The sequence below is a fragment of the Acinonyx jubatus genome, chromosome X (genome assembly GCF_027475565.1).
Source record: "Acinonyx jubatus isolate Ajub_Pintada_27869175 chromosome X, VMU_Ajub_asm_v1.0, whole genome shotgun sequence".
Lineage (NCBI taxonomy): Eukaryota > Metazoa > Chordata > Mammalia > Carnivora > Felidae > Acinonyx > Acinonyx jubatus.
Window position 1 is genome coordinate 1,533,401 of NC_069389.1, and position 18,853 is coordinate 1,552,253.

An 18,853-nucleotide genomic window follows, 5' to 3' on the forward strand; every position below is an offset into this window, starting at 1 on the left:
CCTGCTCACCGGCTCTGCTTCTCTCTCAAGATAGTAAATAAATTAACTTAAAAAAAAAAAAAGTCCCATTTTCTCCCCAGGGCTCCGTTGGGGAGAACGCAGACTCCCTTGTGCAGTCAGCAACCGCAGCAACCGCCTTATCACAGGAAAGCAGAGGACACCGCACCTTCCGCTGGGGGGTTAAAAATGGACCCACCCTCTGGCCAGGAGCCCGGCAGCTCCCCTGGGGTCACTGCCTTTTGTCCTGGTTTCCAGGCCCAAATTCAGGACTGCAAGCGTCCCACGGGGCAGGCAGGGGAGTGGGGCAGGGGGTACTGGGTCTCAGGACACAGGACGGCTGCTGGGGTTCCTGAACCTTCTCCTAAACCTCTCGGGTGATTGGCCATTTCCCGCTGCCTTTCATCCTGGCCCACCCTCTCCTGCCCCCAGGGTCCAGCGGCCCCCTCCCCACCTTCCCCAGGGGTCAGAACAGACCCCGTCCGGGAGCCCCCTCCCACCTCCCCCAGGGGTCACGGCTGACCCCCTCCTGGAGCCCCCTCCCAGCCTCTCTCTGCAAGCAGAGCAGACCCCCTCCTAGATGATGCATCTGGAGGGCTTGTGCACACACAGCACCCACTGGCCCCCAGACTCAGTTTTCTGTTCCTCAGGGCTCTGGGCCGGGGAAGCGCTGAGGGTGTGCATTCCTGAGATTTTCCCTTGGGTGGGGGGGTGCCAGGGGGGAGGGGCTGCTCTTGCCGTCTGGTGGGGGCAGAGCCAGGGCTCCCGTTTGGTGGATTGCTTGGGGGCGGGGTGAAGCCCACCCAGCCCCTGGCCCCGTCTCTGGTCCTCTGAGAGCTGGCAGAATTCCAGCTTCCCTTTGGGAGCGCTTGTCTGCGACTCAGCACAGGGAAAGGGTGGCGCTGGGAGGACAAGAAGCCATATCTGCGCCCTCCAGCCGGACCTCCCTGCCCCTCAGGCTCCTAGGGAGAGGGCGTCCCCCCCTCCCCACCCCTGCCCTTAGCTCCTGCCTCTGGCTTCGGAGGCCGGTGGGCGGGTGCCCCTGGCCTGTGGGGGTGGAGGCCAGGACGCGGGGTGGACCCCGCTGTGCGCAGGACGCCCCACCCCAGCGCACGCTGGGCACGTGGAGAAGCGACAGAGGCTCCTGGTAAGTGGCCCGGAGGTCCGTGACGTGCGTGTGAATGGAAAGCTAGAGGCTTGTGCTCCGCTTGGACAGGGATGTGCCTGGGCCGCAGGGGGGACACTCAGGATAGGCGCCAGGTCAGACTGCACTGCGCACGCAGACCCCCACGGTGCCCACTGAGCCTTCGTTCCGCGCGCACACACCCCTCGGACGAACGCCCCACACGATGTGGCGTGACGCGGGGGCGGGGACGCCCCGGTTTCAGGGCCTGGCAGCCGGCCCTGCTTGGTGCGGCCCCAAGCTGGCGTCCACCCAGAAGGCTCTCTTGCCGCAGGACGGACATTCTCAGCCAGGCGAGATTTCGTTCCCGGAGGCCTCGGGGCAAAGTCTGGAGACATTTTCAGTCCTTACAACTGGGTGAGGGGGCTCCTGGCAGATGGTGGGTGCAGACCAGGGAGGGACGCTGGGCAACACGGTGCCCAGGACGCCCCGTGTCAAAGAGTCATCCAGCCCCAGACGTCAGCAGCGCTGATGGCAAGAAACCCTGCCTCGGGACAAGAGACTCCATTCGTCTACCCATCTAAATATCCAACCATCCATCATATCTACCTATGTATCTATCCATCCATCATATGTATGTATCTATCCATTATTTGTCGATCAATCCATCGATCCGTCCACCCATCCATCCATCTGTCATCTATCCAACTATTATCTGTCTATCCATCCAATATATGTATGTATATATGTATGTAAGTATGTATCTATCTATTATCTATCGATCAATCCATTCATCCATGCATCCATCATATATATTATCTATCTATCTATGTATCCATCCATCCATGCATACACCCATCCATCCATCCAATCATCCATGCATCATATCAATGAATGAATGAATCAATCAATCTTATCCACACATCCATCAATCCATTTATCCATCCATCTCTTCTATGTATCTACGTATGTATCTATCTATCCATCCATCCATCATATGTATGTATGTACCTTTCTATTATCTATTGATCAATCCATTCATCCATGCATCATCCGTCATCTATCTAACCAACTGTTATCTATCTATCTATCTACCTATCTACCTATCTATCCATCCATCATATGTATATATGTATGTATGTATGTATGTATGTATCTGTCTATTATCTATCAATCAATGCATTCATCCATGCATCCATCCATCCATCCACCCACCCACCCACTCATCCATCCATCCATCCGTCCATTTGTCCATCCATCCATCCATGCATACACCCATCCATCCATCCAATCATCCATGCATCATATCAATGAATGAATGAATCAATCAATCTTATCCACACATCCATCAATCCATTTATCCATCCATCTCTTCTATGTATCTATGTATGTATCTATCTATCCATCCATCCATCCATCATATGTATGTATGTACCTATCTATTATCAACTGATCAATCCATTCATCCATGCATCATCCGTCGTCTATCTATCCAACTTATCTATCTACCTATCTATCCATCCATCATATGTGTGTATGTATGTATCTATCTATGTATTATCTATCAGTCAATACATTCATCCATGCATCTATGTATGTATCTATCTATCCATCCATCCATCATATGTATGTATGTACCTTTCTATTATCTATTGATCAATCCATTCATCCATGTATCATCCACCATCTATCTATCCAACTGTTATCTATCTCTCTATCTATCTATCTATCTATCTACCTATCTATCTATCCATCCATCATATGTATGTATGTATGTATGTATCTATCTATCTATTATCTATCAATCAATGCATTCATCCATGCATCCATCCATCCATCCACCCACCCACCCACTCATCCATCCATCCATCTGTCCATCTGTCCATCCATCCATCCATCCTATCAATGAATGAATGAATCAATCAATCTTATCCACCCATCCATCACTCCATTTATCCATCCATCTCTTCTATGTATCTATGTATGTATCTATCCATCCATCCATCATATATATATATATGTATGTACCTATCTATCTATCTATCGATCAATCGATTGATCCATCCATCCATCATATCTATTATCTATCTATCCATCCATGCACCCCTCCCTCCCCTCCTCCCTCTTTATGGCTAACTACCTAGTGCTGATTCTGCCCCTCAGGGGACTGTTGGCCATGTGTGCAGTTGTTTGTGGTGGTCACAACTGAGGGAGGGGAGGCAAGGGCCACTGGCACTTATGGGTGGAGACCAGAGAAGCTGCTGCATACCCTACAGTGCCCAAGATGCCGCCCATCAGAGCATGCCCTGCCCCACACGTCAACGGTGCCGGGGGGGGGGGGGGGAACCCTGCTGGTAGACAGCTTCCGACCCACAGAAAGGGGACAATTTGGGAACCTCACTGCCCCATGTAGTAAAGGAGGCAGGACCCGTCTGGGACATTTGCAAATGGATCTCTTACTGTTGGAGTCCCGTCCCAGGACCCCATGACTCATAGGAGAGCCTTTGCACGCAGCACTCCACACTTTGCTCACTGACAGGCCAGAATGAGGCCCAACAGAATGACCCCGTGGCTCGGATGTGTGGGGACACTCGGGAAATAATGGAGCCAGAAGGAAGACCACCACAGAGGCCAGGGAGCCTCCCCCTGCCCCTGGAAGCGAGGGGGCTGTGGGGGGCCGAGCAGGACTCACACGGGAACTCTTTCCCATGCTGTCCACCTTCCTGAGAACGTTTCTCCTCTTCCCACTGCTAGTCTGGAGGCTGTGGAGATTTCAGAGAACCTTCTAGAGGCTCAGCGAGCCCTGCAGATACCTTTCCAGACCCCAGAAGCGGTCAAGCAGGTGCACACAGCCCGTGGTGGGGGCAGGGAGCTCCATAAGCCCCTCTCCAGTGGGGTCAGACCCACGATACCTTCGTGGCTCACCAGGTGTGCGTTCTGGAGACCGTGAGCATGACGAGGTGGGGCGCTGCCCCCGCGTGTTCCAGATGGCGTGGCCCACTTCCCTCACCAGCTTGCAAGGTCTTAACAGCTCTGGGCCCCTCTGGGCCCTGGGGTGAATAACCCCACCAGCACCTGTGCCCCGAGGCGGATGGTTACCCATCAAGCTGCTGTCTCTGTGGACAGGGGCTGCTGGAACCTGGGTCCCTTCCCTTCTCCGTCTCTGTCATTGTTACCCCCAAGGTCCTGCTTTTCCAAACCCCCTGAGGCCTGCGGCTTTTAAGGATGCAAAGCCCCTGTTCCCCATGCAGTCACTTGTGGGCCACTTGTCACAATGGGGAATCATGAAATCCACCAAAGTCCTGTTGTGGGGAGGTGACCTCCTCTGTGAGTCTTCTGTCCTCCTCCCCTACCCCAGGTGACTTCGCAAAGCGGGAAGCCCGGCTCTGTCCCTGAACAACAGGCATGTCAACTCCCCCTGCAGATATATGTCCCCTGGACCCCAGAGCTAGAAGGACAATGACAGCTCATTGGATCCAGGAAGGCCACACAGAATGAAGAGCTCCAGAAGGAACTGCCTGCTCTCTCTGACCACTGGTCCTTAACGCTCTCCCATGGCCCCAGGCACGAGCTGTCTGGTCTCAGGAGTTCTTGGCCCATCTGGCTGCCATTTCCCTCCCTCTTCCACTCTCCATGGCTCACGTGTCTCCTGTCCTACCCTGCGTTCGTCTGCTGACCCTTCAAGTTGTGCGTCCAAGACGTTCGTCTCTTCAGGGCAGCATTTCTGGGTATCCATGTTCCCCCTTCCCCATCCACCGAGTGATGCTGCAGGAACTCACTCATGCATGGATACGGGCACCCCTCCCCCAGCGATGGTACAGGAACTCATTCATGCGTGGATACGGGCACCCCTCCCCCAGCGACGGTGCAGGAACTCACTCATGCATGGATACGGGCACCCCTCCCCCAGCGACGGTGCAGGAACTCACTCATGCGTGGATACGGGCACCCCTCCCCCAGCGATGGTGCAGAAACTCACTCATGCATGGATACGGACACCCCTCCCCCAGTGACGGTGCAGGAACTCACGCCTTCATGGATACGGGCACCCCTCCCCCAGTGACGGTGCAGGAGCTCACTCATTCATGCACTGCACGCACTCCTATACTCATTCACGGATTCCCTCCTCCTTTGACTGAAGCATGCGTTCAGTTATTCCCTTCCTACTCACTCACTCACCGGCGGATAGGCTCGCTCACTGTTGCATCCATGCCTGAGGTCGGTCCCGCACACATCCAAGTCTTAGACGCACCCTCTGGTGCTTTGCGGGGTCACAGGCACACCCCTGCGTGCTCACGCGCGCCCACTCGCGCGCACACTCACAGGTGCCCTGGCCCAGGCGCGCACGGATTCAAGTGCTGAGGCGCCAAGACTTCATTAATCTTGCGGTCCTCTCCCGCCTTCCTGCGCGCGCCCGCTTCGCTCTTCCCTGCGCTCGCCCCGAATTCGGTTAAGATCCAGCGTCGCGGTCCCTACGGGTAGGTCTCCAGCGTGGCCTCCGCAGGGCAGCTCGCTGGCCTTGAGCCCAGGCCGGCCAGGCCACTGCAAACATTTACTTTGGAGCGGGCTGGTTGAAGGTTAAATGTGCAAACCTCCAAACCTGGGGCTCCAGGATTTGGCAAGGAGGGGGCTTCGTGGTGGGGTGGGGGCAGGGGCGTGGACGGAGGGCTGTCGCGGCTCGCTCTGGCGCTGGCGGGGGGGGGGGGGGGGGGGGCGGGGTCTGCGGCGGAGGTGGGGACCTGTGCCCCTGCGGCCGAGCGGGGGTGGGGCCTGGCTTCCGGCGAGCGGCCAATCGCGGGGCGCGGGCCGCGGGTCGCGGGGCCTCCCAGCGCCTGCCCGGCCAGAGGCTGCCGGAGCGCAGGAGGTGTGGGGGGCAGGCAGAAGGTGTGAGGGGCGCGCGGCTGCGGGGGCTGGGCAGGGATCGCGGGAGGGGGCGCCGGGCTGCCGGAGTGCGCAGGAGGTGTAGGGGGCGCGCAGGAGGTGTGGGGGGGGGGCGCAGAAGGTATGGGGGGGCGGGACTGAGGGGGCTGGGCAGGGATCTGGGGAGGGGGCGCCGGGCTGCCGGAGTGCGCAGGAGGTGTGGGGGGGGGGCGCGGGGCTGCGGGGTCCTGGGCAGGAGTCCGGGGAGGGTGTCTCCGGGTTGCTGGTGCGCTCGGGACGTGCGGGGGCGTGGAGGCCGCTGGGGCGTGGCGGGACCGGGGCGGGGGACGCTGCGGGGGAGCCGAGGGACGAGGGGCGGGGTGGCGCACGCTGTGGGGGACCCGCAGGGAAGGAGGCGACGGGGGCGCGGGGCCAGGGTGGGGCCGAGGCCTCCGGGCGCTCGTAGGAGGGGCGGGGCGCGGCGGGGCCGCAGGTGACTCGGGAGCTTCGAGGGGTCTAGGGGCCCCCGGAGGGAGCGGGGGACACGGCGGAGGCTGGAGGGAGTGCCGGGCACGGCGGGGACGCTTCTGACACCCGGGCGGGCGGGCTAGGGCCAGAGCGAGCCTGAGGGTGCCCCGGGGCGCAGAGGGGTCGCAGGTGACTCCGGGTCGAGGAAACAGGGTCGAGGGGAGCTTGGCTGGAGGACAGAGGCTGCCCACGAGCACGGACGAGGACGTGCAGGACACGGGGTCGTGGAGGGGGCTCGGGTTCAGCAGGGCCCAGGGTCGGGGCGCGCCGGGCCGGGGCTGCAGCTGTGGGTATCTGGAGTGCAGCTGTCGCCTGCAGGCCTGGAGCTCCGCGCGGGTCCCCTGGAGACGACGACGACGACGAAGCCGCCTCTGCTAGGCCCTGCTCCAGCCGGCGGAGTCCTCCCGCGCGCCCAGGAGAGCCCGGGCGGTCAGCCCCACTGTGCGCCAGGCGACGAGCGCGGAACCATGCCGGGTGAGTCGGAGAAGGCTTTGCGTTCAGCCTCCGTGTTCCTTGTGGCACCTGTGAGATCCATCTGATCTGGAGAGACCGCCGCTGTGCCCCCACAGTCTCCCCAAGCCCCTCGCCTCCCCAGTGCCACCCGAGTGTTTCCGAGCTTTCGCAGAGCCTGGTGCTGCCAGGTGGGCGGAGTTGGGGGGAGTCTCAGCAGCGGGGAGGGGCCATTTATAGCATGGGCAGGGGGCTTGCAGACTCCCGAATTTTCCTCCTGTTAGTTGCTGCCCGGGGAGTTCCAGTGGGCTGGTTTCTTGGCCACAGGATTGCACTGTGTGGGGTTCTCAGCAACCGGGCGACAGATAGCAGGTTCGGGTCATCTCCCCGCACCGCAGCAGGCTTAGGGTGGCCGCCCGCCTGGGACTTAAGGCTGGGCCTGACCCCGAGGGCTCAGATCCAGCCCTTCGCACGTGGCCTTGGGTTTTGTGGACGTCAAACGTGGACACTTCAGGGAGCCACACAATTAGGTGATTAGCATGTGACGTTCGCGCCCCGAGAAAGATGCCTGTCCTCCTGCTGGCACAGAGCCACCCCCCGTCTTGCACCAGACCAGACGTGACCATGCACGAGCCCATTAGAGAAAGAAAACAACAACAACAACAACAACGTTCCTTTTTATTCAGAGGTTGGTAAATCTGTGCTTTCCTCTTCTCTGGCCTTAGAAAGGAGAATTGTTGAGCAGGGACGCAGGACCGTGGTTCCCTGTGGTTCCCGCTGTTAAGAGTCTGTTCCCAGGAGGAGGAAAACAGGTCCTGTGTTGCAGGGAGAGGCCTGCGTTCCTGCCCAGGGGAAACCACCTTCCCGAAGCCGCTGGGGCCTGTGGATAATGGCAGCATTCAGTGAGAGGCGTTGGGACACATCCCGGTCAGCCCTGCAACGTGCTCCAAGACCCCAACTGTGGATTCCACATTTTCCTTGGGTGGGGGCGGGGGGAACAGAAACCAGCTTTGAGTAAAAGCGGAGGGGGTGGGGGAGGGAGCCAGCCGGCTGTGTTATTTCGGAGGGGGGCGGATGGAAGACAGGTCAAGTGGAGGACAGGCCAGGAAGAGACACGGGTAAAAATAAACGGGTTTCTTCTGGACCCATTGGGAAACTCTCAGCTGCCACGTTCGTCCGGCTGAACTCGCTTTTGCAGGAATATCTGTTTTGGTTTTTTTTCTTAAACCCGCATTGGCTCATGCCTTATGGAAACTTGGGCGGTGGTAGCTTCTTAAAAGCAGGACTGTGTGGGTGGGTGAATTCTCATCCTTGTCAAGGTGGAGACCCATTGGTCTGCGTTGCTTCCGCTGATGGGGGTCCTCCCTGTGAGTGATTTTGTGCACTCCTGTTAGCGGGATCACGAAGCCGTCCATCCTGAACAGACTCAGGCCCGGGTCCTTGTGTCCAACCCGCTCAGTGGTCCCAGCCCCGGCTGTGACTTCTGTAGGAATCAGCGAACGAACTGCCTGTCCGCAGTGCGTCATTTGGGGTCCCCGGAGACCCCGTGCCTCACGAGGAAGCCGCTGATGTGTCCAATCCCGGTCGTTCTGAAACGTGAGATGGTTGGAAATCTAATTAATTGTTTTGGGCCTGACGGTTGCCTTAGGTACAGGGCAGCCGGGCTCCTGATCATCGAAAAGATCAATGAGTAGGAGTAACCTAGTTGGGTCTTTGTCGGGTCGTGGTGTTACCTTGCGCTCGGACAGAATTTGACGTTCTTTTTTGGGTGCTATCCGAGCAAGCTTCGTTGGGGATTTTCTTTTTCCGTGAGGAAGGGTCACTGGGTGATTGCTCTGCTGCTTTTCCCCCGGGCTGGGTGTGCCATTACTGGACTCCTGTGACAAATACCCTCGATGACATGTCTCAGATAACATACGTGTCTTTTCTCCTGGTCCTGGAGGCTGGGAGTCAGATCCGGGTGGGGCTGAGACTGGTTCTTCCTGTGGCCTCTCTTTTTCGTGTGTAGACCGTCTTGTCCCCGTGTCCTCATATGGTCGTCCCTCTGTGCCATTCTGTATCCTAAACTCCTCTTATAAGGACCTCAGTCCTGTGGGATCACGCCCACGCCCACCCTACTGACCTCATTTTACCTTAATCTCCTCTTCAAAGACCCCATCTCCAGATATATCCATATTCTGAGGTCCCAGGGGGGAGGAGTTTGTGTGAATTTGGCGGGGGGATGTAATTCAGCTCATAACACCCATCGATTACATCAGGTACATTGATGTCCCTACAAAACGCTGCAAAACCAGTGTGTGCCGTGACCAGCGTTTGGACACTTTCGTGTTCTGTTCCACCCAGTACCTTGTCTCGGGCCAGTTGAGCAACACTTGCCTCTTGTCTGCATGGCCATCCTGTCACAGGGCCATCCGTTCTGGTCCGGGGCTCTCTCTCGTCACCGTGAGGTCTCCGGGGGACCCCAGTCTTTGTTCCCATGTCTCAGACATCGCAGGGGTGTCTCCTCAGCCTTCCAGCACCTTGTGGCAAAACTACCCTCCTTGCTTTTCCCACGACATTGTTTTTTGTTGTCCATATTTCTGTGAGTGCTATCCCTGTCCATGGATGGATGGATGGACAGATAGACAGACAGAGAGACACAGAAATGGATGGTTAGAGGGATGGATGGGTGGATACATATAGATAGATGATAGGTAGATAGATAGATATGATGGATCGGTGGATAGATGGATGGATTTATTGATGGATGGATGGATGAATGGATAGATAGATAGATAGATAATCATGTATGGACAGATAGATAACACGTAGGTAGATGGGTATTTGGCGCCTAGAAAGTTGAGTTCTCAAGTGTGGGGTAAGACTCAAGCCACAGAGGAGACCGTGGAATTCGCCCAATCCTCTTAGCAGCAGCCACGTGCAGACGGGATCCTGTTGTCACAAGTGCACTTTGGAATGTAGCCCCATGGCATGTAAAGGTCAGGGAGGTGCCCCAAGAAACAGGCCTCGCTCAGAAGCTTGCCTTTGTCACGTTATATTTACTGTGAATGTGAGTCCGTCAGGCCCTCCTTTGGGAGCCGCCAGCCCTGCTGGGAGGGGAGGGGAGGGGAGGGGAGGGCTCAGCTCGGCTCTCTGGCCTTTGAGAACCGAGGTCTGTGTGTTCGGGCCCCACGCCGCGTGCTGCGAATTTTAATTTCTGCAGACAGCACGGAGCCTGCCCAGGATTTCTTTACGCTGTTGTGTCTCTCCTGGCAACGCGCTCTGGGCGGACCAGGAACTGAGTCTGGAAGTCCCAGGAGACACGAACACCGGGAGGGACGATGTACTTGGATTGCAAATGGCCCTCAATGGGATCTGCTGTTACCGTTTCCTCCTGTCCTGTCCACGCGTTGGGAAACCGGGCGTAGCTATTTTGTGGCCAGTCTCACGGGCATCTAGAATGTAGCTCGGATCATCGGACGGTGGCTGACTCGTTTCCATGTGCTCGGGCTCAGGATCAGATATTTGGAGCATCAGTACCTTATAATCATATTCTGCTGGGCTGTGCCTCACGGGTGGGGTCTCCTTACACTCCATGGGTGTCTGTGTGATTTTTTTTTAGTTTTTTTTTTAATATTTACTTATTTTTCAGAAAGAGAGAGTGTGTGTGAGCAGGAGAGGGGCAGAGAGAGAGAGAGAGAGAGAAACACACAATGGGAAGCAGGCTCCAGGCTCTGAGCTGTCAGCACAGAGCCCCACGCGGGGCTCGAACTCAAGAACTGTGAGATCGTGACCTGAGCTAAAGTCGGACGCTCAACCGACTGAGCCCCCCAGACTCCCCTGTGTGTGTTTTGCAATGAAAAGGGACGTCAGGGAGCCCGACTGGGAAGCGTGTGACTCTTGATCTCAGGGGCGTGAGTTCAAGGTCCACGTGGGATGTACGGGTTATTAAAAAAATAATAAAGGAAAACATAAAAAAAAGAAAGGATGTAAGGAAAGTGTTCCCAGGGAACGTTTGAGAAATATCGAGCAGTTTGCGATGATTCAGAGGCAGAGACAGGGCTGACCTCAAACCTGGCCACCTGGGGAGATGCCTCGGGACGTCACTCTGGTGTTTTTGTCCACGTCCACAGTGTTGGACCAGGCGTTTGTGACTCTGGCCACCAATGACACATACTGCCAGGGCGCTCTGGTGCTGGGACAGTCGCTGAGGACGCAGCGGGCGACCAGGAAGCTGGTGGTTCTCATCACCTCACAGGTGTCCAGCCTGCTCAGGTAAGACGGGGAGATTCTCACGCGCTCGGCCGCTTCTGTGCTGCTGTGCAGGGACGCGAGGCCTCCGATGCTCGGGGAGGTGCGGAGGGTCCGGATCACAGGCCGTCACGGGGGGCGTGTGACTCTGGTACGCGCCAGTTGTGATCCACGTAGGCAGGTCTCCCAGAGGAAGATAAAGATGTCAGTTCGGGAGTCGGGGGATCCTCAGGCGGTTCTGCAGGAGCCTTGGGAGGGCGGAACGGGGCTCTGCTTCCCGATGAGTGCGTACGTGTCCCCGTGTTGCACGCGGATTTCCGGGCGTCTGTCTGTCGTGGTGGTGAGTGCGCGTCTGGGTACGGAGGAGAGCTCTGGGTTTCTCGTGGTGACTCTGGGAGAGAGAGGCTGGGGAGGGTCGGCCAGCAGGCCCAGGGATGTCACAACCAGGCGAGCCACGCGAGGGACGGCTGATCGAGAAGCCTCACGGTGCCTGATGGGTTGGGTGCTGTCGGTGCCCCTCTCTGGCCCCATGTTAGCAGCACCCCTTGGGCGGGCGTACCCAGCTGGGATCCCAGCCTGCACATCCACGCTGTGCCTGCCACCTGCTCCCCAGGACGAGCCACTGGGAGCGGTCGGGAGGTCGGCGGTGCACGAGGGTGGGGTTGATGGTCCCATGAAGGAGAGCGGAGGCGGTGGGGTGGGGGCATTGCGGGCACACAGCACCAGCCCAGTAGAAACAAGACCCCCACTTGGCCCACGGTCAGCGGACACAGTGTCTGTACAGGCAGGGACAAGGAAGCAGGTGCAGGAGGCGGGGACAAGGAAGCAGGTGCAGGTTCCTGCCTCGACGGGCCCCTGACGTGTGTCCTGGGAACAGGGGGTGCCCGTGCAGCGATCTGAACTGAGGCGCTCCATAGGCCGGGACCTTGAGATCACCACGCAAGGTTTGCCACGGGAGGTCGAGGACGATTCCAAGCTCAGATTGATCACAACGCCTTCACGGCCATGGGCGCGTGCTCGCGAGTGCAGACACGTGAGCTCCTCAGACGTCCTGGTTCTGTAGAGCGGGTTGTGCATTCACACCCGAGCGTGGGGAGGCTCCCGTTTGTGCAGATGCACATAGGGGTGTCACCACACGGTCACGAATGGTGCTCGTTTGCGTGGGCAACCCCGCGTTCCTTCTGGGTGCTTTCCGGGTGACCCCGGTCATGACTCCAGGAGCAGATCCCATGACTGCCCGTTTTTCCTTTGCTACGTTTGCTTCTAATAAAGAGAATTCTCTTTTTTCTTCATCTTCCTACTAAAGAGAATTGTCTTGAAGGTGACTGTTGTAAGAACAGACTTGTGTGAATTCAGGTGTATAATATAGTTGTTAAACATGTCCATACAGGATCCGGGGCTCATCGCGACAGGTGCCCTCCTTCGTCCTTGTCACCTGTTCCCCAACCCCCACCCCTCCTCCTCTACCTGATATATTTATTTGATAAAGGATGGACAGATGGATTGGATCACACGTACAAGGAAGGAAAAGGAGGGTTTTTCCGAGTGCAAGGATCCAGGCAAGAGACGCTATCTAATCAAGTGGAGAATTCACATGTTACATAATACCGCTCAAGACCGTGCACCAACGATCCCTAGACAAAGCACATAAAAATAAAACCTATCTGATACACAGGCAAACGGAAATAACCGTAGAGGGAGAGTCTTTTCATAGCGTTTTGCTGGTTTTTAACTCACACAGCAGACATGTAAGTAAGTTGATCTAATGAATAAAGCATAAGGTATCTCTTAAACGTTACGCGTTCTATAAACAATGGCCCTTTTTCTCATCTGCCACGGACCACTTAGAAAAATTGATTTTATACTCACGGCACAAGGAGGCATTTAATGTGTTACTTGGCACAGGAATTGGATGTTATGTCCTTTGACTATAATGTGATAAACGTAGACATTAAGAGCAAAACACATTTAAAAAACAGCATTACCCTCAGACATTTTAAATCAGACATTCTCTCCTTGGGATTCTGCTTCCTCTCTCTCTCTCTCTCTCTGCCCCTCCCCGGTTGGTGCTCTCTCTGTCTTTTTCAAAATAAATAAATAAACTTAAAAAAAATGGAATCTTAAAAAAGAATGCTAGAAGGCATAGAAAACATTGCTACCCAGTACCTGGGGGTGGGGAACAGAGACTTATCAGTTAGAAGGTCCTGTGACTGGGCAGTTGATCAAGGACGTTCTGTTACGTTGGCCACAAGAAATTAATTTCCATGTGATAGGAACTATCTCAGAACCTAGGGGGGAAAATGAACGTGTTCATGTATTTTAACAAACCGTCCTAAGCTTGAGACCCCAAGTTGATTTACAGAGAAAGGCAGTGATCCAGTCCTTTTAATATAAAGTTAAACATGTACTAGGATGAAATCCAGATGAGGAAGTGTAACATTTTTAAAAATGTAGACAAATCTTAGAAGTCGGTAGATCAGGGTGCCTTGGCTCAGGCACTACTGCCATTTGGGGCTGGATGTCTGTCTGTTGTGGAGTGTCTTGTGCATTGTTGGGTGCTGACCAGCATCTCTGGTCTCCATTCGGGATATGCCGGTAGAGTCACCACCCACGACCCTCCCTGCGGTTGTCGGAAAGAAACGTGTCTCCAGACACTGATATGATGGATGGGCCATTCATCCGAAAGCTGGGAAAACCATTCTAAATTAAATCAGAGGCTGAGAGCCAGACCTCTGTTGGTCAGAAATACCATGTGTAAACGTGAAAGATCAAACAAATAAACTAAGGGGCACATTAAGGAGATCTGCGGTGGGGACGAGGCCTGTTGTCTGTATCATGTTCAAGGAAGTCTTACAAACAGGATGCACAGACGGACAGGTGGACGTAACAGGGATTGAGAGTGGGAAGCATCACTGTATCTTTGGAGGATATTTATAACCAGAGAGGTTAGTCTTGGTTGGGATTAAGACGGAAAACGTGGGGTACTTCCTGGTTGCCTACTGTCCCATCAGTTGCCCCGGTGATTGGGGAACGTCATATTTTTTTTAGAGAGAACAGTCCTCAAAGAGCCCAAAGCATCCCCATGACTCCCATGTGATTCCCTCCTCTGTTCCCGTCTCCTCGGGGTCGGTACAAGCTGTCCACACTGACTTTCTGGCAGTCTTCTGGTCCACCGAAGATGAGCCGTAAAATACTCAGAAACGTTCAGTAACCCTGGGAAGGTCCAGTGTTGCAGAACCATGACACGGTTTGCAGGCGTCGGGAGAGCTGAGGAACGGTGCCCTGTGGTCCAGAAGACAGACAGTGACAGGTGACCGCAAGTGACCAAGGGTGTGAGTATGGGGACCACCACTCTGCTTTTGTCCGCTGTAGGGTCCAAGTGCAGAGTGGAGTCATCTTTCTGCACAGAAACAAACCCAGGAGCACGTGCTCGGAGCTTCAAACAAATTGTATTCGTGACACTCAACTCCAAGACCAGGGATTTATTTTGAGAAAACAAGCAGAACTGAACAAAAGAATTCAAGGACATGATACCAGCATCTATTTGTAGCAACACTGAGTGATGCTTTTTTTGCCCTCCACCCTCCTGGCTCCCGGATCTTTACACAACCCTGAGGATGCCATAAATTCCATAAATAACTGGGCTAAAAGCAAGGGGAACTTGGCGTTGAAATAGCACTCTTTCAGACACGTAGGTACTTTCAATACTGTTCAGTGAAGCACACAAAAAAACGTAAGGCACGAGCGTAAAAGCTGGTACGGGATACAACGGATCGACTGGGAAAAGCCAACACCTGCCTAATAATGGAAATTTCAAAAAGAGAAAAAGAATGGATTGTAGGGAGGAACTCATCTCCTATTTCCGCTTTGAGAAAGGATTTTAGGTTGTGAATGCCCCCTGAGCGTTGAGCACATGAATGAACCCAGCAAAGAGCGGAGAAAGGCCCTAAGTGCACTTGAGCATCCGTCAGGTTGAGACAGTGGATGTCTCACATTCTCTGGAGCACAAAGTACTTGTGGAATGGGATTTCTCAATTCGGCCACATTAATGCAGTTCGAAAGCAAAATAAAGATGTACCAAATACGTAAAAGCTTAATAATTCTACCCCTCAAAGACCTTTTGAGAACCTAATTACTTCAGGATGTACTCAACCAGAATGAACTATGAATCCAGGCAGGAACTTGTAATATAAGAAGCATTGCTAAACGAATAAATAAGTAGAACTCGGATTGAATTGTAAATGCATTGTGCATAATTATGAAAATAGTCTGGGATTTACACTCCACAACAAGGTGATTCTGGAGTGCAGTGGGGAGGGACAGAAGTGAACATCAGGTGATGTTCTTGCCTCTTCTGGGGTGAACATACAGATGCCGACTCTCTTTACATTTGGTAGAAAAAATATTTTTAAAAGAATTTTAAATGTTTTATTTTTGAGAGAGAGAGAGACCGTGCACGAGCTGGGGAGGGGCAGAGAGGGGGGAGACACAGAATCTGAAGCAGGCTCCAGGCTCCGAGCTGTCAGCATAGAGTCCAATGTGGGGCTCAAACTCATGAACCATGCGATCATGACCTGAGCTGAAGTTGGATGCTCAACCAACTGAGCCACCAAGGTGCCCCAGAAAATATAAGTTCAAATATATGTGTTGACAGTCTGAGGATGGTAACCACCAGGAGACTATAAAGGGTATGTATGCTTCCCAAGCATTAATGGAAAAATGCATGGAATGGAAAAAAAAAATCTAATCCATGCAGTGGAAGGCGGGAAAGGATTACAAAGAAGAAGAAAGTATGATAAATGTAAAAAAAAAAAAAGGGGGGGGGAGAATAAAATTGCAGGACTCAGTAAGAATATGTCAATGATGATACTAAAGGTGAATGGGTTAAAAACCCCTTTTAAGGGAGAGAGACTACCACCAGGGGAAAATAAACATAAAATCCAGCCATATCCTGGATGTGTACAGGAGGCACCTTCAATAGCAACACAAAATGTGGAAAAGAAAGGACGTGCTTGATATTAGATGATTCTGTTCTCATCCAGGACCCTGCATTAATTATCACATCTGCCCTTGTGACTTCCCATCTATCACATTTTCTTTTTCTTTCCTTACGTGTCATGATCTTGACATTTTCAAATAGTACTGGTCAGTTATATTATAGAATTCCTTTCAGCTTGGGTTTGTCCAGTATTTTCTCGTTAGTAGAGGTTATGCATTTTTGGCAAAAAAAAAAAAAAAAGTCTGCAGGAGTGATGTACCTCTTTTAGGGCATCCTATCAAGGAGTATGTGATGTGGCTGTGTCCTGTTAGGGTGATATTAACCTTGGTCACATGGATAAGGTTCTATCTGTGGGGTTATGATTTTTGTCTTTGTAATTGATAAATATCTTGGGGAGATACATTCAGACTATGAAAACATGCTGCTGCTTCTCAAAACCTTCACCCATTGATTTTAGCATCCATCGGAGAACCTTGTCAACAGCAATTATTACTGCAGTGTTAGCCTAATGGTGATTTTATCTTCTTTTCTTGTTTACAAATGTCATTTTATTTATTGTGAGAGAGAGGGAGAGAGGGTATGCATACAAGTAAGGGAGAGGCCAGAAAGAGAGGGAGAGGGAGAGAGAGAGAGAGAGAGAGAGAGAGAGAGAGAGAGAGAGAGGCTGAAGCAGGTTCCACGCTGTCAGCACAGAGCTTGATGCGGGGCTGGACCTCACCATCTGTGAGCCAACATCAAGAGTAGGATGGTTACCTGAACCACCCAGCCACCCCCAGTGGTGATTTTCTATTTCCCTCATTCCTAATACATTTATTATTTGGAATTCTTCTGCTAGTCCTTCTTTCCCATTTACTTATCTATTAATTAGCATATTAATACTAATATTGTGATATTAATATATTTTTGATACTAATATTAATACTAATATTGACCCATGAAGATTCATTTTATACTTTGGGTTTCTTATTTGTTTTCCTGTTCAAAGTGCTTCCAGCTTGGGCATGGGTAACTCTCCTGATTGGCTCCCTGTATCCTTTTGACCTTCCACCATCCTTTTTCTAGGTCTTCCTTAATTCTTTGCATCCCCAAACATTCTGGTCTATGATAAAGTAGAACATAAGCAAAAAAATAAGTTAATGGAATAGAGGGAAATTTCATTTTGACAAAATGTCTTTCAACATTTGAGTGTTGAACTTGTATGCAACCAACAATGTAGGTTTTGAATACATAAAATACAAGCAAAAAGTAAATACGTAAAGTGAAAAAAATAAAAAATGATCATAAAACAAAAACTGATAGAGATTGTCTGTATCTGCTCAGCATTCCTTCCCACAGCACCCACATTTTTCTAAGAGAATTGCCTTCTTAAGGGATGACCAGAATCAGTCTAAGACAATTTTGTATAGTTGTCAAGCTTTTTAAGTTTGCGTAAGGCTTAAGCATGAGTGGGAAGTATACAAAACTCCATGGCAAAAATAAAGCCTGAACACAAAGATTGCTTGGGGTTTTGGATCCATGCTCCGTTTTGTGAGTAGCAAAGGGGTGTCATCTTGAAGGGATAGCATGTTCTGTGTTGAATAGTCCCTTGCTCTCCTAGTATTTGGTGTGGCTCTTTTCCAGGGTTATCCTGTCGAAGGTGTTTGATGAGGTGATCGAGGTGAACCTGATGGAGAGTGCAGACTACATCCACCTGGCCTTTCTGAAGAGGCCTGAGCTTGGGGTCACCCTCACCAAGCTTCACTGTTGGACCCTCACCCATTACAGCAAGTGCGTCTTCCTGGATGCAGATACTCTGGTGAGTACGGGGGGACAGCGAGGAACTCCTCAAAGACCCCTTTTAAGTAGCCTGCTGGTTCTTACTGCTGGGTCCCCACCTCCATCTCTGTCACCAGCACTGACATTCAGCGCATCGGAACCAGGTATAACCCAGCACTTGCACTGCCGTAGTCCCCGTTCGGGACACTAAGGGACTTGAAGCCATGCTCCTTCCCTAGGAGGGATTTCTTTTTTTTTTTTTTTTAATGTTTATTTATTTTTGAGACAGAGCATGAATGGGGGAGGGGCAGAGAGAGAGGGAGACACAGAATCGGAAACAGGCTCCAGGCTCTGAGCCATCAGCACAGAGCCCGACGCGGGGCTTGAACTCACGGACTGTGAGATCATGACCCGGACCGATGTCGGACACTTAACCAACCAAGCCACCCAGGCACCCCGCTAGGAGGGATTTCTAATCACCTCGTTTCGTCTACACGAAATCGAATAATTAGAAAGAAGTATTTTGCCTTGACTGTATATGGAAATGCAGAGTCCCCACGGGACTGGAACAGCTGGCTTCTTAGGCTGTGGCTCCCCCCCTTTGTCATTTAGGGTAGTGACCCAAAGGGTGGGAGCCTATGTTGGCTGCCTTCAAAACCAGCCATTGGAAAGCTAAAGCGTGACAGGGAGTTGGGATGTCGCCAGTCCATTGTACGTCGTCTTGGTGGGGCAAAAGCATCTCTATGGGAAGACGGGGAGGTGCCAAGGAAAATAAGACCCGTAGCAGCATGGGAGTAATGTCTTCCTTTTCCAAGCAGAGCACGATTTAGAAAGGCAATGGGTGTTGGAGGGATTAATCTGGAATTAAGAGTTAAGCTCTGGAAGGCAACATCACGTTGACTCGGAAACCT

At 52.9% G+C, this 18,853-nt stretch overlaps 1 protein-coding gene across 6 annotated transcripts in view; it reads left to right on the forward strand.

The window, feature by feature from the left end:
• Positions 1-1,102: 1,102 nt before the first annotated feature.
• Positions 1,103-18,853, forward strand: part of GYG2 (glycogenin 2) — a 33,673-nt gene continuing 15,922 nt past the window's right edge. For 2 of the 6 annotated variants that reach the window (XM_053202017.1, XM_015080231.3), the window contains exons 1-4: positions 1,637-1,754; positions 6,827-6,982; positions 11,071-11,212; positions 17,808-17,982. In XM_053202017.1, coding sequence (XP_053057992.1) covers positions 1,652-1,754; positions 6,827-6,982; positions 11,071-11,212; positions 17,808-17,982 — 576 coding nt within the window. In that variant the 5' untranslated portion in view covers positions 1,637-1,651. Of the gene's footprint in view, positions 1,145-1,636; positions 1,755-5,468; positions 5,599-5,856; positions 6,005-6,077; positions 6,101-6,826; positions 6,983-11,070; positions 11,213-17,807; positions 17,983-18,853 lie in introns of those variants that run through there. The other 4 variants (XM_027052866.2, XM_053202020.1, XM_053202018.1 and 1 more) reach the window with 4 other exon arrangements.